Source organism: Lepidothrix coronata, unplaced genomic scaffold, assembly GCF_001604755.1.
Source record: "Lepidothrix coronata isolate B3197 unplaced genomic scaffold, Lepidothrix_coronata-1.0 Scaffold35, whole genome shotgun sequence".
NCBI lineage: Eukaryota > Metazoa > Chordata > Aves > Passeriformes > Pipridae > Lepidothrix > Lepidothrix coronata.
The window spans coordinates 3,940,449-3,963,011 of NW_016690215.1; the positions used below are offsets into that span (position 1 = coordinate 3,940,449).

General features: G+C 42.6%; 1 protein-coding gene across 1 annotated transcript in view; it reads right to left on the reverse strand.

Annotated features, from left to right (window-relative positions):
• Nucleotides 1-18,674, reverse strand: part of GPM6B (glycoprotein M6B) — a 107,927-nt gene extending 89,253 nt beyond the window's left edge. Inside the window, exon 1 of the mRNA XM_017812232.1 lies at nt 18,553-18,674. Within this exon, the coding sequence (XP_017667721.1) occupies nt 18,553-18,556 (4 nt within the window). The 5' untranslated portion in view covers nt 18,557-18,674. The remainder of the gene's footprint in view (nt 1-18,552) is intronic.
• Nucleotides 18,675-22,563: the final 3,889 nt, after the last annotated feature.

A 22,563-nucleotide genomic window follows, 5' to 3' on the forward strand; every position in this document is an offset into this window, starting at 1 on the left:
CTCACTACTGTTTAGGACACCCTACTCTTGACAATTTCAGGTATTAGGAAAACTTGTATGTTGTCTTCTGAATCTACTAAAGTTATATAATTCTATTTAGTTTAACATTTAAAGAAGTTTAAACATCACAACAAATGAACTATCTTACAGCTCTTATGTTCCAAATCCCCACCAACCTGACCGTTAAGAAATCAAGCATTTTGGAAATTCAAGAGTTAAGAGAGCACTTTCTTAAACACCTCATTTTGTAACAAGGCATTTATTTCCCAACCTGTCACACAAAATACCTTGGTTCCTCCTCGGTAACTCTACTGCAGTCTTAAAACAAGCTAACTTGTGTAACTTTGATAAGATGGTGCACACAAAAGTACTTTTTGTGCTGTTGACACAGCACAGGTAGCTCACAGATTGTATGACTCCTTCACACATTGCTGGGCCAACGTTTTACACAGAGGGAAAACCCAGCAGGCTGGGCAGTCATTGCTTATAGACTGTTGGAGGGTTTTTTGCCTTGTTTTCTAACTCAAAGCACTTGGCTGCTCTTTGTATCACATTATGACCATACAACTGAAGAACCCTATGGAGTTTCTTATGCAGGAAAGCAAGGGTTTCACCCTAACCATTTTATTGCTTCAGTCTAATAGCTGCCAGTGTTAACGATGGTCCTGTCTCAAAGTTCAGACATCTGTGCAGAGTTGAGCTTAAGTTTTCTCTGACTTCCTATCCCAACCACAGTGGCTGTCAGTTAGATTCTACATAAAAAGTTTGGAAGGTCAAAGAATTTAAAGCAATCCACTAAAATGTCTGACCACTTCTGCTGGTAAGGAGTTCCCAGCAAAGGACTGAACAAGCCCTACGTTGAATTGCAGTAATGAACTGAGTTTAGAGAATATCCTATCAGGGCATAGTATTTTTTACCAGCTGCACTTCCATTTGAGGTTGATTTACTTTTTGAAACAGTAGAGTATGTAAAAATTGAAAAAATCTCCCTTCCCCACTCCCCTCCCCTATTTCCCCCCCATAATTGTTCCATTATAATGTTTAACCGGTGTACGTAATATAGTTTACGAGGTATGACAGGTAAATGACTTGACAGCAGACACTAAGAAAGTCATTGGTAAAAGCACAAGGTGACATCTCTCAGCTATTTTTCTTTTATAACCACACAGATGGTAGACATGCAAAAGAAGAATCTATTTCTGACCATTCAGACACCTAAAGATGCCATCAATAAAACCAAAGGATATTGCTTCCTTTTGTCTTCTCAAAGGATACACTGTGGCAGTACAAAGGTATCATGAAATTCTTTAAAAGACACTGAAGAGTCACTACAAAACAACACTTGCATTTATAGTGCCACTTTATTTTAAAAAGGCACAGTTTCTGCCACCTAGCTGCTACATGTAGGTTTATGTACGCTTATATCTAAAGGAGTTACAGCATTTCAGAGATGACAGTTTATTCAAAATATAATGCAGTTTTGAAATAGTGTTTGTATTCTAGAATTAGTTGATGCCATTAAATGCACATATAAGGGGAGCTATCTATATAAGAATTATTATCCAGAAAGGTTACAGTAAAGTAACTGCCAGCACTTCTTTACTGAAAAATTAACTGGCATTTGGGGGTGTCTCTGCATTTTTACAAAAGACCAAAAAATGCAACTCAGAAAAGCCTGTTCTCCTGCAGACCTGGCTATCAATTCAGGACTTTGCACCATATTTGTGACTCTGTCAGAAGCCCTGGTTTTAATGAATGTATTTTGCAACTATGAAACAGCAAAAATTTTGAAATTATAAATACAATCTCCACCGCAGACCAAGATTTTACTTATTACAATGTATTTAAGTGCTAGATGGAAAGCAGTGGTAACTGTTAACAGACTTGCAAAAAGAAAGTGTTTTGTGGTTCTGGAAAGAAAAAGAGTTCCAAGCCAAAGTTTGTGTGCATGTTGCCCCATTGCTAGCCTGAAACATCTGTTAGAGGCCAGTAGCCATGCTCTGATGAATCATTTCTCTACATAAGCTTAATCATTTGTATCCAAGTTGCATCATACTTTATTTCCATGGTGGTGCTCTTCAACCACATTTCCAAGACCGCGCTCATAGCATGAAATATGCCTTGTAGATCTCATTATAATCAAAAGTTGTTTCCTGGATTATCAAATACCAATGCATATTTCTGTAATTACTTATCTGAAAGATGAAGTTAAGGAAGTATTTCACTGGGTCTTTAATGCAATTTTTCAGCCAAATAAAAATTATTCCAAGTTATGCTTTAAACAACACTCCATGCCAGGCACTGATCTTTTCTCTGTGGTGACCAGTGACAGGACACCAGGGAATGGCTGGAAGCTGTGTCAGGGGAAGTTTAGGTTGGATATTAGAAAAAGATTCCTCACCCAAAGGGTGGTTAGGTGCTGGAACAAGCTTCCCAGGGAAGTGCTCACAGCACCAAGCCTGACAGAGTCCAAGAAGTATTTGAACAGTATTCTCAGGCACATGATGCGAGTCTTGGGAATGGTCCTGTACAGGGCCAGGAGTTGGGCTATGATGATCCTTGTGGGTCTTGTCAAACTAGACCCTCGTATTTCTTCTCATGGAAGAGAATGAATTACTTCAGAACTTCAAAATAGAAAACTACCATTTTTTTTCCTCTTAGGTTCCTTTGTGGCAGACACCAGTAAGTATCCAGTAAATTGTGATTAAATTTTAACTTCAAATATAGCACAGACTCAGTCTGCTTTGGGTAATGAACATAATAAACTCCCATTAATTTGAAGAAGTTCAGCTGAACTTAAAAACTTCAAACCAAAGATGCCTGTATTATATGTTCACTGAAGCTTTTTTACTGCAATGGACTTTTTAAAAAATGAAATTGGCCTCCACGGAGCCTTTTGTCAAAAAAGGCCCATATCAAGGAAAATTGAAACTTATCAGGATAGCCCAATTAACACACAGTCTATGGTAGAGAATATATAAAACCTCTAGACAAGAGAGGCCAAAGCCTCTGTCATTTTACCATCACACTAATTACATTTACTGGAGACTGAACAGGTGGCAGCAGAGAGATTTGAAAAAAACAATTCCTTAATGTGAAGCAGCCTAACACCTAAGGAATCTGCACAGGGAGAAAAGAAATCTATGCAATTATTTCATAGCACTGTAAATTAATTGCACTTCCAATTTTCATGACACTGTTGTGTTGGAAGTTTGCGCTTGTTGTAAAAATGCTGCACAAAACATAAAAGGAAATTCTCCTTTTCCTTCTAAAGGGAGTTTGAGGACTGCCCACAGAACTTCATCGACAGTTGCTTGGACCAGACCACCAAAGCCACAGCGGCATAAAGATGCTCTAACAGTAGCTATAGGCGGCTTCTCTTCCCTTGCTGTGGTAACTCCCTAACTGATTTAGTAAAGGACAGATGTTGTGCATAACCCAACTGAACACCCTCTTTTTTTTGTTATGACTTTGGGGAAGGAAGTGAGTGTTGCACACAAAATTCAGCGTTGATTAAAAAGCACTAGCATTTAGCTGAACAAAACCCAATTTAGCCCCCTGGGCCTGTCTGACCCACTAACCACCGCTTCCTAACTGCTCCATTATGGCAAAGTTTGCCTGAAATATGCAGAGCTTGCAGAGTAAAAAAGTATGACCCTTACATCAGTTTTGCAACATTTCCTTAATGACATACCGTGAAAATCTCCATTCCCCCACCCTCAAATTTATTGGTTTTAAACTAAACATTTATGGAGCCTCTTTAGTGACTGAATAGGGAATACATGCAAGTATCACATATACATATGACATCACTCAAATGTAGACAATAAATTTATAGCAAGATTTTGTTTCACTACATAGAAAAGATGGAGAAAGAAACACAGAGTATTCTGATAGTTTAAAAAGTACTGTCCCTATGTTATGTGACAACACTTTTCCTCCAGACACATCAGCTTTATCGAAATAGGTACCATCTACCAAAAAACCCGATCCCTGTTTTGTTTCAGTTTCAGACATGCTTCCTTAAAACACAGGCCTTTCATAGGTGTTATAGGCTCAGAGTTTGCCTAGGCTTTGTGCTTTCCTGTAGACCTGAAACAGTAATCCCTGTACAAAAGAGGAGAACATAAAAAGCAGGGGCAGGTAGTGTGGTACATATTTAGCCTTTTTTTCCTGAAAGAGAGAGCAAAGGTACTAGTCACGCAAGAAGAGAGGCCTGCTACCTACACTAGAACTGCCTCTTGCAATACCATCACCAAGCTTATCAAGATCTGGTGCCCAGCTCAAGTCCCAGTTCTGAAGCATGCATGAAAAACTGCATCTTTTATGAAACAGAAAAAACCTCCCAGAAAGTAGATTTCCGTTCATCACCACTGAAGAGGGAAAATTTGAAGTAACTACCAGGCACTAAATGCTCAGAAAACCAACAGCAAGCAAAAGTCTCCAAAATAATAGCAGGTCTTGTGATTTTTTTTTTCACCATTCAAGGACTACAAAAGACAGTGGTTGGATAGGAGCAGGAACCAAGAGCAAAGATTTTGCAGTGCTTAAGAGTTAGATGCCTGCATCTCTCTGAAAGACACTGATCTACCTCCTGCACAGAAATCGAGGAGACAGCAGAGATGCCCTCTCTAAAGAGCATGAGACATCTCACTGATAATGGAGGTTAATGATATCTTGCAAAAATGTGATTCTTCAAAAAGGGAGAAGGGACTACCATGTTTAGAGATTATCAACGCTTAATCATTTTACAGGAGAAAACAAAATTATGTTTAGTGACCTCAAGTTTCTCATGCTTTCCAAAGATAAATTAGAACTTCAGAGGAAGAATCAGGGAAAATCAGACCCCAAAATACAGCCTCTCCGTACAACTCCTACATTTTCTTTGCTTTCCAATTGTTCCCAAGCTGAGGGAATCTCCAGTATGAGCCTTCAAACTAAAGATCACTTTCATTTCATTGCAGAGACAATTCTTTCAGAGGAAAAAAGAGGCAGCATACCACAATGTGCATTTCAAATATTTTTTTCCACAAAGGATGTTTCAATTTCTTGACAGAAAGACCTTTCTAGTACAAGTATCCTGTTTGTCTGGCTTAAAAAAAAAATCCTACTGTTTTTTGTTCTTCTGGCAGCATCAACTTTTTAAATACTGTAAAAACAAACAACAGTGAAAGAAGCATATTCACTCCATCACCAGGGATCACAGACATGGAGGGTCTTACCACACCAGTGTATGGCATAGCAGAACAAGGCAGGGGCATCAAAGCATCCAGGCACTATACCAGAGAAGAATTTGTGAAAACACTTTAGCAGCTTCCAATGCCTCCTGCCTGAAAAATGCCTTGGAAAACAAGTAGCACAGTTGTCACATGAGAGACTTTGAAACTGGCACTCTGTTTCAAAACGGCGACCTGATGCAAAACACTTCCTTTCAAAAAAAGCTTTACTGCATTTTTTGATGAAAACTCATGTTCACAGATCACCCACCCCGCAAAGAGGGCTTGAAGATAATTTTCAATGGTGTCATCTAATATAAAGAATAAAACAGGCACATCATCTAGTTCATGTGAAAGAAAACCACAAGCAGGGGACTTTGAGCCTTCAAACCAACAGAGCTTCCATGCTTTGAGATTAAAACTCTGTTGCATTCTTGCTTTTTCTTGAATTTCCCACACATGGATACAAAAGGCAATGCCCTTAAAACCCAAAGGACTTGGATTTAATGCTGTAAACTCCAAGCAGTCTGATTATTTTAACTATTTTAGATGCCCATGAGAACAACAGCATTCAGGTCAGCTATGCACACAATAAAGTTACCTTTTCACTCCCCATTTTCTACTCCCATAGTCCTGGCTTTCTGGAGATGGGACAACACAACACCCTGTCAGCCATCAAGCTCTGCAGCAGACATCACACCCCTGACAGTGTCCCACCAAGGCTTGTGGTATGTGTTACCAAGTCTTAGTCTCCTCTACAGAGATGAGGGGTCTCCTATAAATAGATACTACTCCAGCAGACGTTATTGAGCTGATGGAGTGGCAGGGAGTGAACAACATGGAAGGAAAGGGAAAGATTTAGCAAAGTCAAATACTGCTAGAGTTAATAATCATGCCCTAATTCAAACCAGGCTCCTCTAAAGCAGGTCAGGTTAATTTTAATTACTGTGAAGTTTTTTTTCTTGGCATAAAGCAAAAGGGTTCAAATCAGAATTGCAGCAACCACTTGGGAGGCAGGAAGCTGCTGTGCTTATCCTATGAGTACCATGACCCAAATTAATTAGTATGCAGTGCTGCACATTTCCTTAAATCATCTCCAGTGCATACATTCCTGGTCTCACATCCAGGGTCACCATAGCTATGAGGGAAACAAAGGATGGTGGTGATGTTTGCTGGCAACTGCTGCCCTGCCTCTTCCATGTGCCTCCACAGGGGCACAGCTGCTGGGGCTAATATCTGGGAAGGTATTTCCTTGTACAAACTCCTATCATGCAAATACAGGTAAGCTCACATGCAGGAGACAGCAGAAGATGGAATTCCCAAGCAAAAGTGGAAATGAAAAAGTCTGCATGCCAATGTGTGATTGAGAGTTGATAGCCCATTTAAGGTTATGTTAAGAGCTAAATTTAGGTTACTATATGCACCCTGATAGGAAAGAACCTACACAGTCCAGACAGAACACTACCAGATTTCCACACTGCGCAGCTTGTGCTATAGCACGTACAGGGGCATTGTGATTATCCTCTGATTCAAAGCCACCTACTCCACAGGGCTTAACTTAGCCAAAGTGTATGTCAGCAGCAGCACAAACACAAGGAAGATCCTTTTATGCAACATTGCTGTTACATCTGAAAAAAGCTTTTTCCTTTGCATTCCATAAAAACCCAAATAAACAACAAAACCAGGCACCAGCACATAAAATAAAGCTTGCCTTGTTTCATGCTATGCACAGAGAGGCCATACGAGCACCATCCTGAAAAGCCCTTGCAGAAAGGATCACAGATGCCCAAGCCAGGCCTTACACTTTGTCCAACAGCCACAAAAAGCCCTGATCATGCTAGTCTCCCACAGAAGGGTTGGTGACAGTGAGTACACAGCTAAGAAGAACTGTAATCCTGATCTTCTCTCAAGCTTCATGTTTTGTATCATTAATTTCAATGCTTAAGAGAAACACAGCTGCCTTGGCAGGTCATGCTCAAGCAAGAAAGGCAGTTTCTGAGACAGTAAGTGCAAAAGCTCCTTAAAAGTCATGATGACCTAGGGGAAGGATTTTAAATTAATTGCCAGTATCTCCTAGCAGGAAACACTGTCACGGTATGTCCTAAGTGCTGTGGGAAGCCTGGGATGCAGGCTGTTACTGGGGTGCTCTTTCCAGCCATCTCCCTCAGGACAAAGCAGGACCCACAGCAGCTGCCAAGCCTGAAGGCTTTAAGCACCACAGCTTCATCCTTGTCTGCCACTGAAGAGTGAAGGTTCCTGCTGCAAGTCCACTTGTGACTATGGAAGTCACAAAAAAGCAAAAGCCTGAATGTCTCTGGGACCACATGCAGCAGCTCAGGATCAATTCCCTTTTGGGATACTGCTGTCATGCCAGTGATTTAGCCTGATACAAGAAAATAATGTGAAAACGGCAAATAAATGCAAGCTGAACAAGGCCAAGTATAAGGTCCTGCATTTGAGGCAATCCCAACCATGCATACAGGGCCAGGCAATGAGTGGATTGAGAGCAGCCCTGCTGAAAAGGACGTGAGTGTGTTGAGTGAAAAACTGGGTATGAACCAACGTGCATTTGCAGCCCAGAAAGCCCACTGTACTCTGGGCTGCATCAAAAACAGTGTGGCCAGCAGGTCAAGAGCTGATCCTGCCCCTCTGCTCTGGTGAGACCTCCCCTGGAGTACTAAATCCAGCCCTGGGGTCCCCAGCATAATAAGGACATGGACCTGCTGGAGTGAGTCCAGAGGAAACCACGAAGATGATCAGAGGGCTGGAGCACCTCACCTATGCAGACAGGCTGAGAGAGTTGGGGTTGTTCAGCTTGGAGAAGAGAAGGCTCTGGGGAGACCTCGTAGCACCTCCCAGTACCTAAAGGGGCCTACAGACAAGATGGGGAGAGACTCTATCAGTGAGTGTAGTGATAGGACAAGGGGTAATGCTTTAAACTGAAAGAGGACAGCTTTAGATTAGATACTAGGAGGAAATTCTTTACTGTGAGGATGGTGAGACACTAGAAAGCTTGCCTAGAGACGTGGATGCCCCATCTCTGGAGGCGTTCAAGGCCAAGCTGGATGGGGCTGTGAGCAACCTGGTCTACTGGAAGGTGTCCCTGCCCACAGCAAGGGAGTTGGCACTGGATAATCTCTAAGTTACTGTTCAATCCAAACGATTGTATGATTCTTTGATTTTTCTCCTATGTTTAAACTTGGGTGAGGAGATCTCTCTCCACAGAGATCTAATAACCACATGCAAATGCAAAGCGCAAATGTTGGAGCAATGAAGCATATGCAACAAAATGCCTGACATATTTTCTGAGTAAGGCAATAGAAAACACTTTATTTACAAGGTACAGGAGCTAACATAAGGGACGTTTCACACATGCAGAAGACAGACTACTGACCATGTGGAAAGTGGGCACAGCAGTCACGCTCGTGAACACGTATGGAAGGAAAAAGGCATGCTTCCCTCCTACTAATCTTACCATTCTCTTCCCTAAAAAACAAAGGGTTAAGGATTAAGTATTTTAGGAAGGATTACAGTAGATGAGAATTTAAGCAAGCATGATGGCATTTTCTGAATCAATAAACCTGCTTTCTATGATGAGAAAGAGGAAGGAATTCTTTGGGAACTCACATTTTGGCTGGAAAACTGCTTCTCCCCTTCTGTGTCTCCTTATGAAGTCCACATAAGTCTCTTTTCAGGAGTCCTACACGGGGACCCCTTTGGCATGCCAAAGTAACTAATGAACAAAGATACCACATTTACAAGTAGCTGGTAACTTTCTTTTGTTTCTTTTTTTTTTTTTTAACAGAAACTCAGGTATTGTTTCCATTCTCATCCCTCAGTTAAACCCTAAACAACTCTGTGGCAAATAACCCCTTTGAACATAATTTTTTCTAAGAGGGTAGGTAATCTTCAGAAAGTAAATTGCCATCCTACAGCCATCATACTAACCAATTTGGCAGGTATCTCTACAGCCAAAAAATACCTATGCTATCTAACATCAAACATGAAACAAAATAGATTCATCAACTAAATGCATTTTTGTAAGGGGTAGAAGTAGCTAGCACTGACTGTAACTACACTGGTATTTTCCTGAACTTTTTTCTTTGTATGTTATTATAAGAACAGAAAAGGAGACTCAGTATGCAGTAATTAACACAGTTATATGTCAGGTTTTAACAGCAGCTGGGACATTCCCATTAGCCTTGGCAACAACATTTAATATTCCACGTGTGCTATGCCCTTTTGTTACCGCTGAAATAGAAATCCAAGACTCCAACCTCCCTCCAGTAAAGCACTTAATTTTGCTTTAAGAGAGTGCCTCCTGACTTTCTGTTTATTTTAAAGATATTTCTTCTAATGTCTTCTCTGTTTTGTATCTCTAGGAGAGGTACATCACTTACTTGGAAGTACAAGTCACAGTCACAACTGTGCTCATCTACCACGAGTGAATCACATGCATGCAAAACCAGCACGCGCTTCTGGCTGCCACTTCAGGAAGAAAGTCTTCAGTGGAGGATCAAATACCAAAAGGAATAAGGGAGGCAGGGAACTATCTACCCACACACACAGCCTGCCCACAAAATCTGGTAGAAAACAGCCTAGAGGGAGGAAAAGACGAGGTTTGACCATGATGTGCAGAATTTCCTCTCTTCAAGGATGATAAAAAGAGCCTAAACCATGTTGGGCATGCTGGGGAGCTGACCGTAATGGGAAAAACATTCAGCAGATTTTATGACAACAGCCATAGGAAACCTAAGAAAATCCAGAAGCAAAGTTTTACAGGAAGATAAAATAACTTTAATGAAATCTGCAGACTGTTTAAGGCAAAAATCATTTGAGTCTTGAGTCTCGTGCTGCCACCATATTTGTCTTTTATTTCAGTTCCACCACTTCCCAAATACCTACCTTCAGTCTGCCTTGGCTATTTTAAATTAGTGCTTTTAAGAGTTTGTTTTACTCCTTCACTGTTCTTTTTTGTTTCCCTGAAGTTTCCACTGAGGAGTAAGAGGACTTCAGTATGTGGTAGATTACAACAATTTCTCAAACATGGTGTTGCAAACATATCAGTGGCAGATAAAATGAAAAACCTCAAAGAATTTCAGGAGGAGCTTAAAGATTAAATATCTATTATATGTTTCTCACAGATAAAGTTTGAGGAGAAAAATAGGTATTTTCAAATTGTTTAAAAGTAATTTAAAGGGAGAGACTAAAAATTGCAGACTAAACCCAGCAAAATAACTTAACTGGCTGTTTTTCATTCCACATCATTATTTCTTTAAGTTTCCAGACATTATCTTAATTGGGTGACTTTCATCAGACAATTACCAAGCATGAGAAATCACCATTTCAATTTCAGCACAGAATGGGAGAAATGTCTATGAAGTGAAGGTACACACTGCATGCGGGAAATAATTGCTAACACAGGCTACATCAGCCATATAGAACAAAGCCCCCTCTACATTGCATTCCCTGCGTTCGCTTACGTAAAATTTTGGCTCAGTGTAACTGTTATCAGCTTTAGTACCTAATAACTTTACTGGCTGGGGCAGGCAGTAATAAACGATGTACTGTATTCCGTTACATTCCCCTGACACGGCATGACAAATATCTCAGATATTTCAAGGCTTTTGTACCAGCGCCCATCACAGAGCCTAAGCAGATGTTACATGAAGTGTTCTTGTTTGTTACACCTTGCAAGTCATGGATTCTTGACGGATGTGCTGGAGCAGATCCCTGTGCTTGCACCAAAAGTTCTCAACTCCAAATACTCCCACTAGTCATCTCTCTTTCCTCATGACTTTTTTTTTTTTTGGTAATACATGCCTACACAGCTCAAGAAAAGCATTTAATTTCCCACAAGGGAAGTTCCATGTGGCAAACTTATTTTCAGCTGTGTGCTTAACAAATACAATAACTCATTTTACGCTTTTGTTTGGGAAAGTGCATGACACTTATGTCAACACAGTTTTGGTAACAAAAGTGTAAGTTTACACACAAACAGCAATCACTTAAAACCTTACAAAAGTTATTCCTTAGAAAAAAACAAAACCAAAAAATAAATCTACAAACATAATATACAGAAAACACAATGAACAAGAAAATTAAAATTACTTTAGTATAGAAGTTACAAAAAAGTATTGAAGATCCAGTCAGTGCTCTGCACTAGTTCCAACTTGCATGGTGTTTGTCGGCATAGTGTGTGCCCAGGACTTCATTCCAGCAAATCCTGACAGCGCTGCCCAGAACCTAGAACTTAAGATGCTTTAAAAAGAAGTCTTAAGGTGATGAAAGCACTGTCTTAAAATACTTGTGTCCCATCAGAAAGCAAAACAGATATAAACCCAAAGAAAATCACTCTTGAAGAGTGATTTAGATGAACTAAGACCCAACAGCAGCCAGCCTCCCAAGCAAGCTCCCAAAAGGTGTCAGCAGGTGACTGCAAGCAACCTGTGCTCACCTGCACCCAGCAACTTCACAGACTCTGATGCACACTCAGCATTAGGACTGAAAAGCCTTGATGAACTTGCTCACATGCAAGCTGACAAAAATATAGACTAAAAGGTAAAACCGGACACTGGAGAGTGTCAGTTAGCTCTGCCTTGCTGGCAGCACGAGGGAGTCAGACTCCTCCTCAGTCAGCCATCGGTGGCAGGCTCCACAGCTCCCGCTCAGCAAAACAACCAATAAGCCCAAAGGTATGTTTCCAGAATTGAGAAAAACAGTGTGCTACTCAAAATGTAATCCTCCTCTGGCTGGACTCCCATCATTTATTCCACCTTTTGGATCTCCCAACCAGTTGCATTGTTAACACAACGTGTCCTTTCTATCTGTCAATCCACAGACCAGCACCTGGAAGGCAAGCCAGCTGCTTCCTTAATCCCAAGCCATTAACTGCATACGTTTCCATTTTTATTTTGCCTAACACTATTTGTCTTCAGTGCAATCCAACTCTCTGATTTACATATGGTTTACACCAGGGCAATTCTTATATTTCCACTGGCATTGAAGGAATGTATACACAAACGAGTTTTAGGTTGCAATATGCAATGATTGCTCTATGCACCTAATAAACATTAAAAAAAACTCAAAACACCAAAAATTATGAAGGATGTATCTTACTTTGAATACTTCAAATCAGTTCATAACTTCAAGAAGTCCAGTCTTATTCATGACCCAGGTCTCAGCTATCTTTGAACCAGAGTCCTTTTCAACATCTTCCTCTCAGACAAAAAAAAAAAATCCCAAACATTAAAGTACAAACACATTCCTGAAAGTCATTGGCTGTACATTGGCTAAAATTTCCAAATGTCACATGTACACAATTATCAAAGCATAAAACAAACACACCCACAACCAACGTGGAGCAAGGCACTGAGGTTTATAGCTCTTGATAGCTCTGCATCTGGCACATCTTTCTGTTAATGAAACATAAGCTCCATTCACATTTTGAAATTGCTGCTAGTCAAACAGCTCCAAAACCAGGGAGAACAAAAGATGTTGAATTCTCACAGTTCTTTGTGTTGCTCATAAATGTTTCCCAAGCCACAACTCCCCGTGCAAGCTTTTGAGCCTAAAACCCAAGAGACAAATAATTATGGAGAGGAAGACTGCCAAAGCACCAAGACAGAGCAGCAATAGAAAGTAACAAACAGCTGAGAACTAAGTGGTGCATAGGATGCTACCTATTTGTTCCACTGAATGGTGACATCTCTACTGATGCTCAGTGTGTTTACAGGGGAGGGGTGACAGGATTTTGACTGGCACAGCCATCCCTGCATCCAAGCGGTCTGAGGTTCATTGCTGCCTGCAGAAGAAAGGTCGAGAGGGGATCAGGAGGTGTGGATTCCTCACTGGGTACTGTCAAACCAAGTTTGCTTCCCCTGGGCCACAGGCTACATTGCACATGACCTGGAATAAGCCACCTTACAAGATGGACATGGCTCTGTTTGGTCTTTTGACCACAGTGGGTATTGACCCAGTAATGCTCCCAGCACAGGATTCTGCATCTGTTCAGAGCCTCACAGGCTCAGCTGAGATCCATTACTTTAATACAACCATCTTTGATATCCCACATGGAAAATAAACTCTCTCTCCTTACATTTGCTCACACCAGCTCAAACCCAGAGGCACTCATACCTGAACATATTTTAAGGAACCAGCCAGGAGAACAGAAAGAATTTTGATTTCCTTCAAACCAATCCAGCCACAAGCACACTTCAGCGAACCCTGGAGAACCACCTACCAAGTGTGTCACCACACACCTCACCCAGCTGGAACCCCGGCGAGATGCCATTTGCTTCATGAGGAGTGAGCCTTAGCCCCACACTCCTTGATAAAAAGCACCTATGTTAAAAGTGCACTAATAAGCATATTCACACATTTTCCACAACATTAATACCATGGTGCCTTGAAGGGTTAGATTTTTTTGCCGGTGGGTTTGAGTAACTCACAGGAAGGCAGTTCCCATGGTTCTGTGCAGGCTATTGGAACCTCAGTGAGAACAGCTGGGGAGCTGCACAGAGGAGCAAGGTGATGTGCTGCCTGGGCAGGTGCTGGGGATGCATTAACAGGGACCAGGTGTGTGCACGTCTGAGGAAAGGCACACACAGCCAGGATGCACATGGGGGAGGTCAAACAGAAGAGAAATCCATCAGTTTCCATGGGAAGAGCAGTCATCATGGAGAATGTGGTAACGTAACAACCCACAGCAGCTCCCTTGGCAAATACTTTACCTCAGTGAAATTTCACTGGATACAATGCTCTCACACTTCTAAAAAGATAACAACACATATTTATCCAAAAACCATCAGTGGAAATACAATACGTGCAACGATTCTGTATCTGGCTGTAACAGCTGTGTATCTCGGGGAAAAGAAAATCCTCACTATGAGAACGTGCACCCACTCACGGACAACACAATGCCGCTGCATGAGGAAAAAAGAGATACCAAGGAGTGGGCTTCACTGAGTTTACTGTAAATTTTTTTAACCTTATCCTGAAATAGACACTGGGCTTATTTTTTAGAGTAATGACTTTAGATATTAGTAAATATTGTTCAGAGAAGTTGCAGATGCCCCATTCCTGGATGCTCCTTCCCTGGAAGTGTTCAAGGTCAGGCTGGATGGGGCTTCGAACAGGTGAAAAGGTGTCCCTGCTCACGGCAGAAGGGTTGGACTAATTGATCTTTAAAGGTCCCTTCCAAATCAAAACATTCTATGATTAGAAAGCATTAATCTTGAAAAACAAAGGTTATAGAAAAATAGTGCATAAAAACCCCTATGCTTGAAACATGACAACTTTATATTATAACACAGGGAAGCAAACTTGAAAAAAAGGTAGTGATTTGAGAAAAATAAAGTCCTTTAAACATTGAAAGACACCTGCAGACTTCGATTGGATTAAAAAACTCTATAAACACTCTGAAAAAGACAGGTAATCAGGCACTGACACAGTTCAGACCTCCCAGGGATGTAATCTATAATCCAGGATGTTTTTCTGAAATGTAACAATTCAAGATCTATCAGGCACAGAATTCACACACAAGGCAGCAGACTTCCTCTATTACAGAATCACATGTTTAGAAAGAGAGTAAGAGGGAGAACCTGTAAATATGGTGAAAGCACAAATTGTTTAGGATACTAAGAATATCAGAAATGCACAACATTTTCTCCTCCGCCTCCTTCTCAGATAAGAAGGATTATAGTGAGAAGGCAAAATTAAGTGCCTTTTTAACAGCACAAGCAGGTGTTGGGAAGACAGAGAAAGGGCAGCAGTATAAAATTTTGCATTTCACAGGTTTTAAGAGAAGATAAAAAAAGAGAAACTAATATTAAGTTTAATAAGAACGAGGTTAATTACATTTAAGAGGTGTATGATTTAAGAAAATATGGACTACAACACTTGGCAATTGAAACCCAGCTACCCTTAATGACCAAAGCTAATCAGATTTTACTATTAATGTTAGACACAAAAGACTCCAGCTCCTGCCTGAATGAAGTGTATAGCTGAATGGAAAGAATGAGGACTGATTCTCTTTCAGAATTTGCTCCCAGCTGTTTTTAAGAAGAAAGCCTGGTTTATGGCATATTTGAACCTACTTCAGACAAGTTTCATGTGAAAGCAAGGACCATTTCTATGGGTGGTAGAAGCCCCTGAGGTGGAACTCCTGAGGTTACTGCCTACAAGAAAGGGATGGTCCCCTCTGGAATGCAGAGAAGAGCTACAGGGATGTAGGAACAACTGATGAGGGAGCTGGATGTGCTGAAGAAGGTGTGAAGGACAGGGGATGGCCTCAGCACAGCACAGTGTGATATCCCTGAGAACTCCTGGGTTTGCAGACTCCACAAGGCAGCTGTCTGACAGGCATTAATTTCATCCCGTTTGCAGTGTTCTCCTCAATATCTCTTTCTTAACAAACCAACAAACAAAACATAATACATGTACCCACTCTGCTCCAACCACTTTTCTTATTTGAAAGCAACAGTTTGGGGAGTACAAAGAAGAAAAAGTGTAAAATTTTGAGAACACACAGTTGCCAACAAATTACACTGTATCATGCTTTTCAAACACTTATGAACAAAAATCGTTTGCATTTTTGTTCATTTTGTCAAGTAACAGCCCCACTCCCCATCTTCTACATGCAAGATGGCCACAGGTAGGACTTCTGAGAGGAGATGCACAAAGCACTGCACGGGTTATTACTGACGACTCTCCCTCCAGGTGACACAAACCCTAAGTGGTGTTGAAGACAGACTTTCAGAAGTATTGAGGGAGCTAAAACCCCAGTGAACATCAACAACAGTGGTGGGCTCTCAGCCTCTAAAAATGAAGAAAAAAAAATCACCTTTACTAAGCCAGTTCTACATAAAATTTTTGTGCAAGCAACGACAATCAAATGGCCCTAATGAGAACCAGTCAAACACATCCTTGCCATCAGATCAGGAAGCTCGACAACAGCACTGGGGCTCCAAACAAGTCCTGGTGAGACAATCACATCAGCCTCAGCCTACCTAATGCCAAGGCAACAGTTATGCAATGACAGAAACAAAACTTTGTATTCATGGGGGACTGTATTCCCAGCTGACAAAGGCTTCTTTTTGTGACTTCTTTTTGAAGTATTTAATCTGAAATTTGTGCTCTAAGTCCCCTCTCCAGACTGACCACACTGCCATTGCCCAGTCAGGCACAGTTTGGTCATCCAACAATGCTTCTAAGCAAAGAAGTCAACAGACCTTGGAGTTTTTTGTTATCATCACCATTATGAGCAAAATGTTCAAGAAATGTTTTCTTCTCTTCACTCCTCTTTTCCCCAACTGCTACATTCAGGACAACACATTCTATACAGACATAAACGATATATTTCATACACTGTTGCAGACCCACAGGCTGCAAAACTGACTTTGGTGTTTGTATAACATTTTAGGATTAAAATAAAAATGTGCTTCTCCTCAACATGAATCACTGACAAAGATTTAAAACAACTTTTTGATTTCAAAATGCTAGCAACTTAATTTACTGAAGAAAAATCAATTTCATACACTTAGCAGCAAAGACATTTATGAACAATTTTACATGTGTTATCTTAAAAATCAATACACTTCTCTTAATAAGGCACTAAAAAACATTCCTTTCTCTCTTTCCCTCTTCCATCCCCATTCCAAGATTTATTGGACATTAACCCATGGCAGTAAAGTAAAAGTGTAAGGTAAGAGAAGAATAGTAAGGTCTAGACAGCTCTCCACTCTGCAGTTCCACTTAATACCAAAAGTTCACATAGGAAAAGCATAGTCTAAAAAGTGAGTATCAGAATACGCCTACAAAAAATAAGCTTTTTGATTCTGATTTGATACAGCTGTTTGGTTTGTTTCACCCATCAGAGTTGCAGAGGCCACAGGAATCAGTAGTTTAACATACATGGAAAGGCGTGTTGAAAGTTAAAAAAACTTAGTTAAGAGATGGTAATACTACAGGAGTCTGATCTTCACTAAGCTAGGGAACAAACCAGTTAATAAGCATTTAGAAATTAAGGAATTAGGTGATGCGAATTAATTTAACAAAGTAGCAACCATAGGAATTCTGTCAGCTTCCTTTTGCTTTGGATGAGTAATTAATTTTTTTTTCTTCTTAATTAAAACCAGAGACAGTGCCAGCATCAGTATGTGCATATTAACACTCGGGCATGCACTGATAGCTCTGCTTTAGCAGCTGCAACCTCTAAGCAGTAACACGCCACTGGCAAACTAAACCAAAGATACAGCTGCATTTTTCTGTCTTTTTTTTTTTTTCCCCAAACCTCATAACTTTCATTATTACTTAATTAATTTGGATATATTATTGGTTGAAGGAGAGCTCGCAGAAGCAGCCCACACTAAAAGGCTCACGGTAAAAGGATGCGGATGCTCAAGGTGAATGCTTACTACCGAGTGACCCATGTGCACTATGAATCTTTCTTTCCCTCCCTAGGGCCCCATTTCTACTCCTGTTAACACACTCATGCAAGGGCTACCCCCTCCCATAGGTTTGGGAACAGAATCTGCCACTTTCCATCCACACCCAACTCCCTCCACCACGCAGACCCCAAGCTGCAAGAGGGAAACGCACACCACGTTATTCCAATAGCCCGCAGGATTCCCTAATGCTCACACCGAAACGCATCACGCCCAGCACATGGGCGTACTCAACGCTGCCCACCTACAGAAGGCAGGTCGGCTCTCCCTCCTGGCCCCCGAGGCTATTCCTCCTCTCCCGACCACACTTCATCCCCCCGCAAAAACTGATCTAGGGAAGCGGGTTTGGCGCAGAGGGGCTGAGCAGCTCCCCTCGCCCCGCCCTACCCCGAGAGGCAGCCGGTCCGACACCGAGTCGGTCCCAGCGCTGAGCGGAGGGACCGGGACCCGCGGGGAGACCCGGGGCCGCCCCTGCACCCCCTCGGCTTCTGCGGGACCGCGGCAAGGGACGCGCTCCGGCCGGCTGCGCACAGCCGCCTGGAGAAATCACAGCTCCGCGTTCCCGTGTTAACACAGATTTATTTTCAGAGGAAGGGAGCGCTCTGCAGCTGGCGAGCGAGGTCGCGTTGCCCCGCTAGACAGGAGGTTCCCGCGCCCGTCCCCGCTCCCTGTGCCGAGTTCCCGTGGCAGCGGCGCGGAGCGAGGGGGCCGGAGGGGCGGCCGCTCCCCCCCAACCCCGGCGCTGCCGGGGCGCTCAACAGGCTGGAGCTGCTGCCGCCGCTACCCCCGGGGCTGCCCCGCACCTGCCCCCGCTCCCTCCCCGCCCGCAGCCGCGGCTCCCCCTGCGGCCCCGCGGCGGCGGCGGCTCCCCCGCAGCCCGGCTGGCTTACCCATGGCTGGCTCTGGTCGCCCGGGCGGTGCGGGGGGAGCAGGGCAGGGGCTCGCTCTGCCGTGCCTCGCCGGGCTGGGCTGTGCCGGGGTGAGCCGGGCTGTGCCGGGGTGGGACGGGCGGCGCAGGGCAGCGGCGGCAGCGCAGCTCGCACACACTGGCGGGCTCCGCTCGCCTCCGGCGGCTGCGGCGGGGCGGGAGGGGCGGGCCCGGCCCCGCCTGCCTGCGCCGCCCGGGGGGCGCCCGGCCCGACCGGCCCGGCCCGGCCCCGCGGGGCACGGGGGGCAGCGCCGCCCGGCGGCCGCCGGGGAAACTCGGGGGCTGCGGCTGCGGAGTCCCGGCCGGAGCCGGGGCTCCCCGAAAGGAGAACTGACATATGTTCATGTCAGTTTCATACTGCTTTCCTCCAGTGTGTCATTACTAGTCCTCAGGCGGCTGCCAGGGATAAGCAGCCGGGGCCAGGCAGGACCCCTGACCCTCTCTCCTCGGAAACCTTGAGCTGAGGACACCCTTGACCTTGAGAGGCAACTGCCTCTTAATGTTTATCTGTGACAAGGGCAAGGGCACTGTGCCCAAACATAACATTATTTCACTGTTATCTGTATCCGTGCTCAGCAATGTGATTCTTACTTCCACACCCCCCTCTGAACCGACTCATGCCGCTTTTTCAGCGTCGCACAGCACTGCGGGAGCTGCCACTTAAACGACGTTTCAGCCACATAACAGTGCTTGCAGTGACTTTGTCATCTCGTCAAGCACTGTGAGGAATTAAGCGCTGTGTATCAGCTTTTGGAAAGAAACAGTAAATGGGACCCCGAAGTAACAGGCTGGGTGGTTAGGGGGCATATGGATGGCTTCTACCATCGGAGATAACCAGTAATCCCCAGCCCATACCTAGACATGCTGGAGGTAAAAATAAGTGTCACACAGGAGTGAACATTCACAGACACGGAGGATGAATATGGAAAAGTGTGGCAAAGTCAGCTTTTTCAGTTTAGTTGCTTTCCTAAGTCGGACTTTTACCACCAGAACAGTTTGATTGCTTCAGATTCAAAGGCCAGTGCTTCAGTCAGAGTAAGTGCATCTACAGTGACTAATATCAATCCAATTGTGCTGATTTACATTAATTGGGCATTTGGCATGCACATCTTTTGTCTTTGTGACAACAATAGCACCCTAATTTTCTGTTATTTATGTGAAGTATAAGGATATATTTCATCTTCTCCCATGATCATTAACAAATTGATCTATTCAATTATGTAACTATATTATTCACTTTAAATGAGATTGATTGCTTAAGAACATATTAATAAAATGCAAAAGCAAAGGAGTGACAGAAGTGTGAACCCTAATTTTCAAGGAAATTAGTTTGTACTTTGCCTATAGTTTCAGGCTCCTACTCCTAAAGTAATGTGAGTCTGTGCTCACATAAAAAGTTGCAATGTTAATGTGTGGTTTCTTTTCCATTACAATAAAAATCCCAGTCTGTCAGGCTAAAATGATCAGAGGCTTTTGCATTGATTAAGGAACACATCTGTTTTTCCGGTAAGGACTACAGGTCCAACACCATACAAGCACTGCAGGATCAGGGAGTAAATGCCTCTTCTCTAAGAGGTGATAAGTGGATTGATGCAGTAAGCCATTTTGTAAAGATAAGGGAAAAAAAATGATAGCAAAGCTGATCACTAGCAAGCTGCTTCCAGACCCTAGTGGGAATTAAAGTAGATGAGATATGCACCTTTGAAAAATTAGATTAATTATGGAAATAGCACATGACCCTTAACTATAGTGGCACTAAATAGCTCTGAAATATGGTGGGAATGGCAGGCAAATGGTAAGAGCATCCCACTGTGTGCAGCACTATGTGCTGGTGATGGTACAAAATATTTTCTTTTTAAAAATATACTCTTTAGTTAAATTTATTCTGTGAAGCTCTTGCAGCATACTACTTGATTAATATCAGAATCTGTTGAAAAATATCCCTTATTCGGACTGTGCTTGCACTTATGGGTAACTTTGCATTATTGAAATCCATGGGACTAGTTCCTCAAGGGAAGTTGAACAGTGCTGTCCAGATTGGGTTTACAGTTATGAGGTAGACATTCCTATGGTAGTGCAGAAGAAGTTATGCATTTTAACACATGCGCAGTGAAAGGAAGGACTCCCTTTCTATCATATTCAGAAATGTTGGTCATTTTTCTGTCCAAAGAGTAAAGCAAAGAACAGCTGTCCAAGTATTGGTTATGGCTCAGCAGTCAGTGGGGATTTCCACTCACAGAGATGCTGACAAGTGAAGAAAGGAACTGACCAGACTGATGTTGGAAGTTTTTGGTTCCTTAAGCAAAACTACATTACAGTACTCAATTGGTGTCAAGAAGGCAGGAATAGAAAACCTGGCTGAAATTTCTACTATGAATAGAAACTAATGGATTTCATTTCAGAACTAAAATGTCTGTAGAAACAGGTATTTCCCTAGTTTGGAATTACAGCTGGATTCTGGTCCATGTTCTTGCTCTTGTATCTAGTACACAATGAAGAGAAGAAAGGCTGGAGTGTGCAGTATTTCTGTAGCTGACTCTCTGTAGCTGAATGGCTCCTTGGGTGCTACACTTGTAGCTGTAAGGTAGGGCTAAAGGCCTGCTGTAAATTACACTGGAAGCCAGACTGATCCAGACAATGCTGGCATCACGGGACTATAAAATGACCTGGTGTCATTGCAGATTTGAACTATAAAAGAGAAAGCAAAGGTTAGAATTCTTCATTGATTAATGTCCTTGTCTACACTGGGTGCTCAAAACCTTTTCCATAGATTAGGTAACAACCTACAAACATTTCTCTAGATGTAGTGATACTCTGATACGAATGTGATGATACCAGGTACTTCAAAAGGCACCTTCATTCCCTGCAGCAATACGCTTGGAGTATCTCCTGACCTAGTCTGGAGCAGTGTGTTCGTCTTTGGAGATGTTTTAAAGAGGCCACCTAATGTGCAGAAGAAAATTTAACTGCAATCTCAAGATCAGCCAGGAAGAGGTAAGATGGCATGGGATGGTCTCACTAGTTGTAACTGAGGGTGTGGCATCAGTCTGAAATGCTGTATTTTACCACATTTGACCATTTCCAGCAGTGACAGGTGAAACAGATTTTGAAAGCAAGGGAAAGTTCATTGCACATAATTAATTTTTTTTTGTTTTAATTTACCAGGCTCCATCTGTTTCTTCACTTCTCCAGTGCAGAACATCCTATCTCTAAAATGAGTCCCTATTTTCTTTGTGGACAGAGCGGTGTGATAGCTGCTGCTGCCGCCTCTTTCCTTCCCCTGTTTTCCACTCCTACTGGCCTTCCTCAGGCTGTCTAACTAGACAGATTGCCTTAGGTATGAAACCTTCTCAACTAAAAACAGAATCAAAGGCAGTACATTTCCACTTAATGTTTTAGCTTTGACTAAACATTCAGTTGCATTAAAGACAGTGGTTTAACAAAAAGATGTTCTAATGGGTTGCATGCTTCAGTGGGTTCTCAAGTCCCACATTGGCTGTATGCGATGCCCCTTCCCATGGCTCCCTCTGCTAATAGTGAAGCTAGTGGTTAATCATGATACTACCTCTTCTGACTACTACACAGGCAGTGTCAGTGGATAGCAGTCATTGCCACTTTCCAGAGAATTAGAGTGAATGTATAGGGTGCCACTCCTATGCTTTTGCAAAAATTCTGCAAATTTCCAAAAGATTATACAATCAGGGACTCATAAAACAGCTTCCTTTTGAATGTTAACATTTAAGGAAATCAGAAGTGATAAAAACTGGGTTTAGTTGTAGTGAGTGCTCTCTGTGGCCTTTCTCAAGGGGGGTTCATTTGTCCTCTCTAGATTGAGCTTCTGTGATTCCATGTACAGTTAAGGCCTACTGGGACTTTTCTCTCCCATGTGATCTTCTGTTCAAAGTGCTGTAACAGAGGCCATGGATTTTAAAGAGAAGTAAAGTGACAACTGAATCACTTTACACTCTCATAT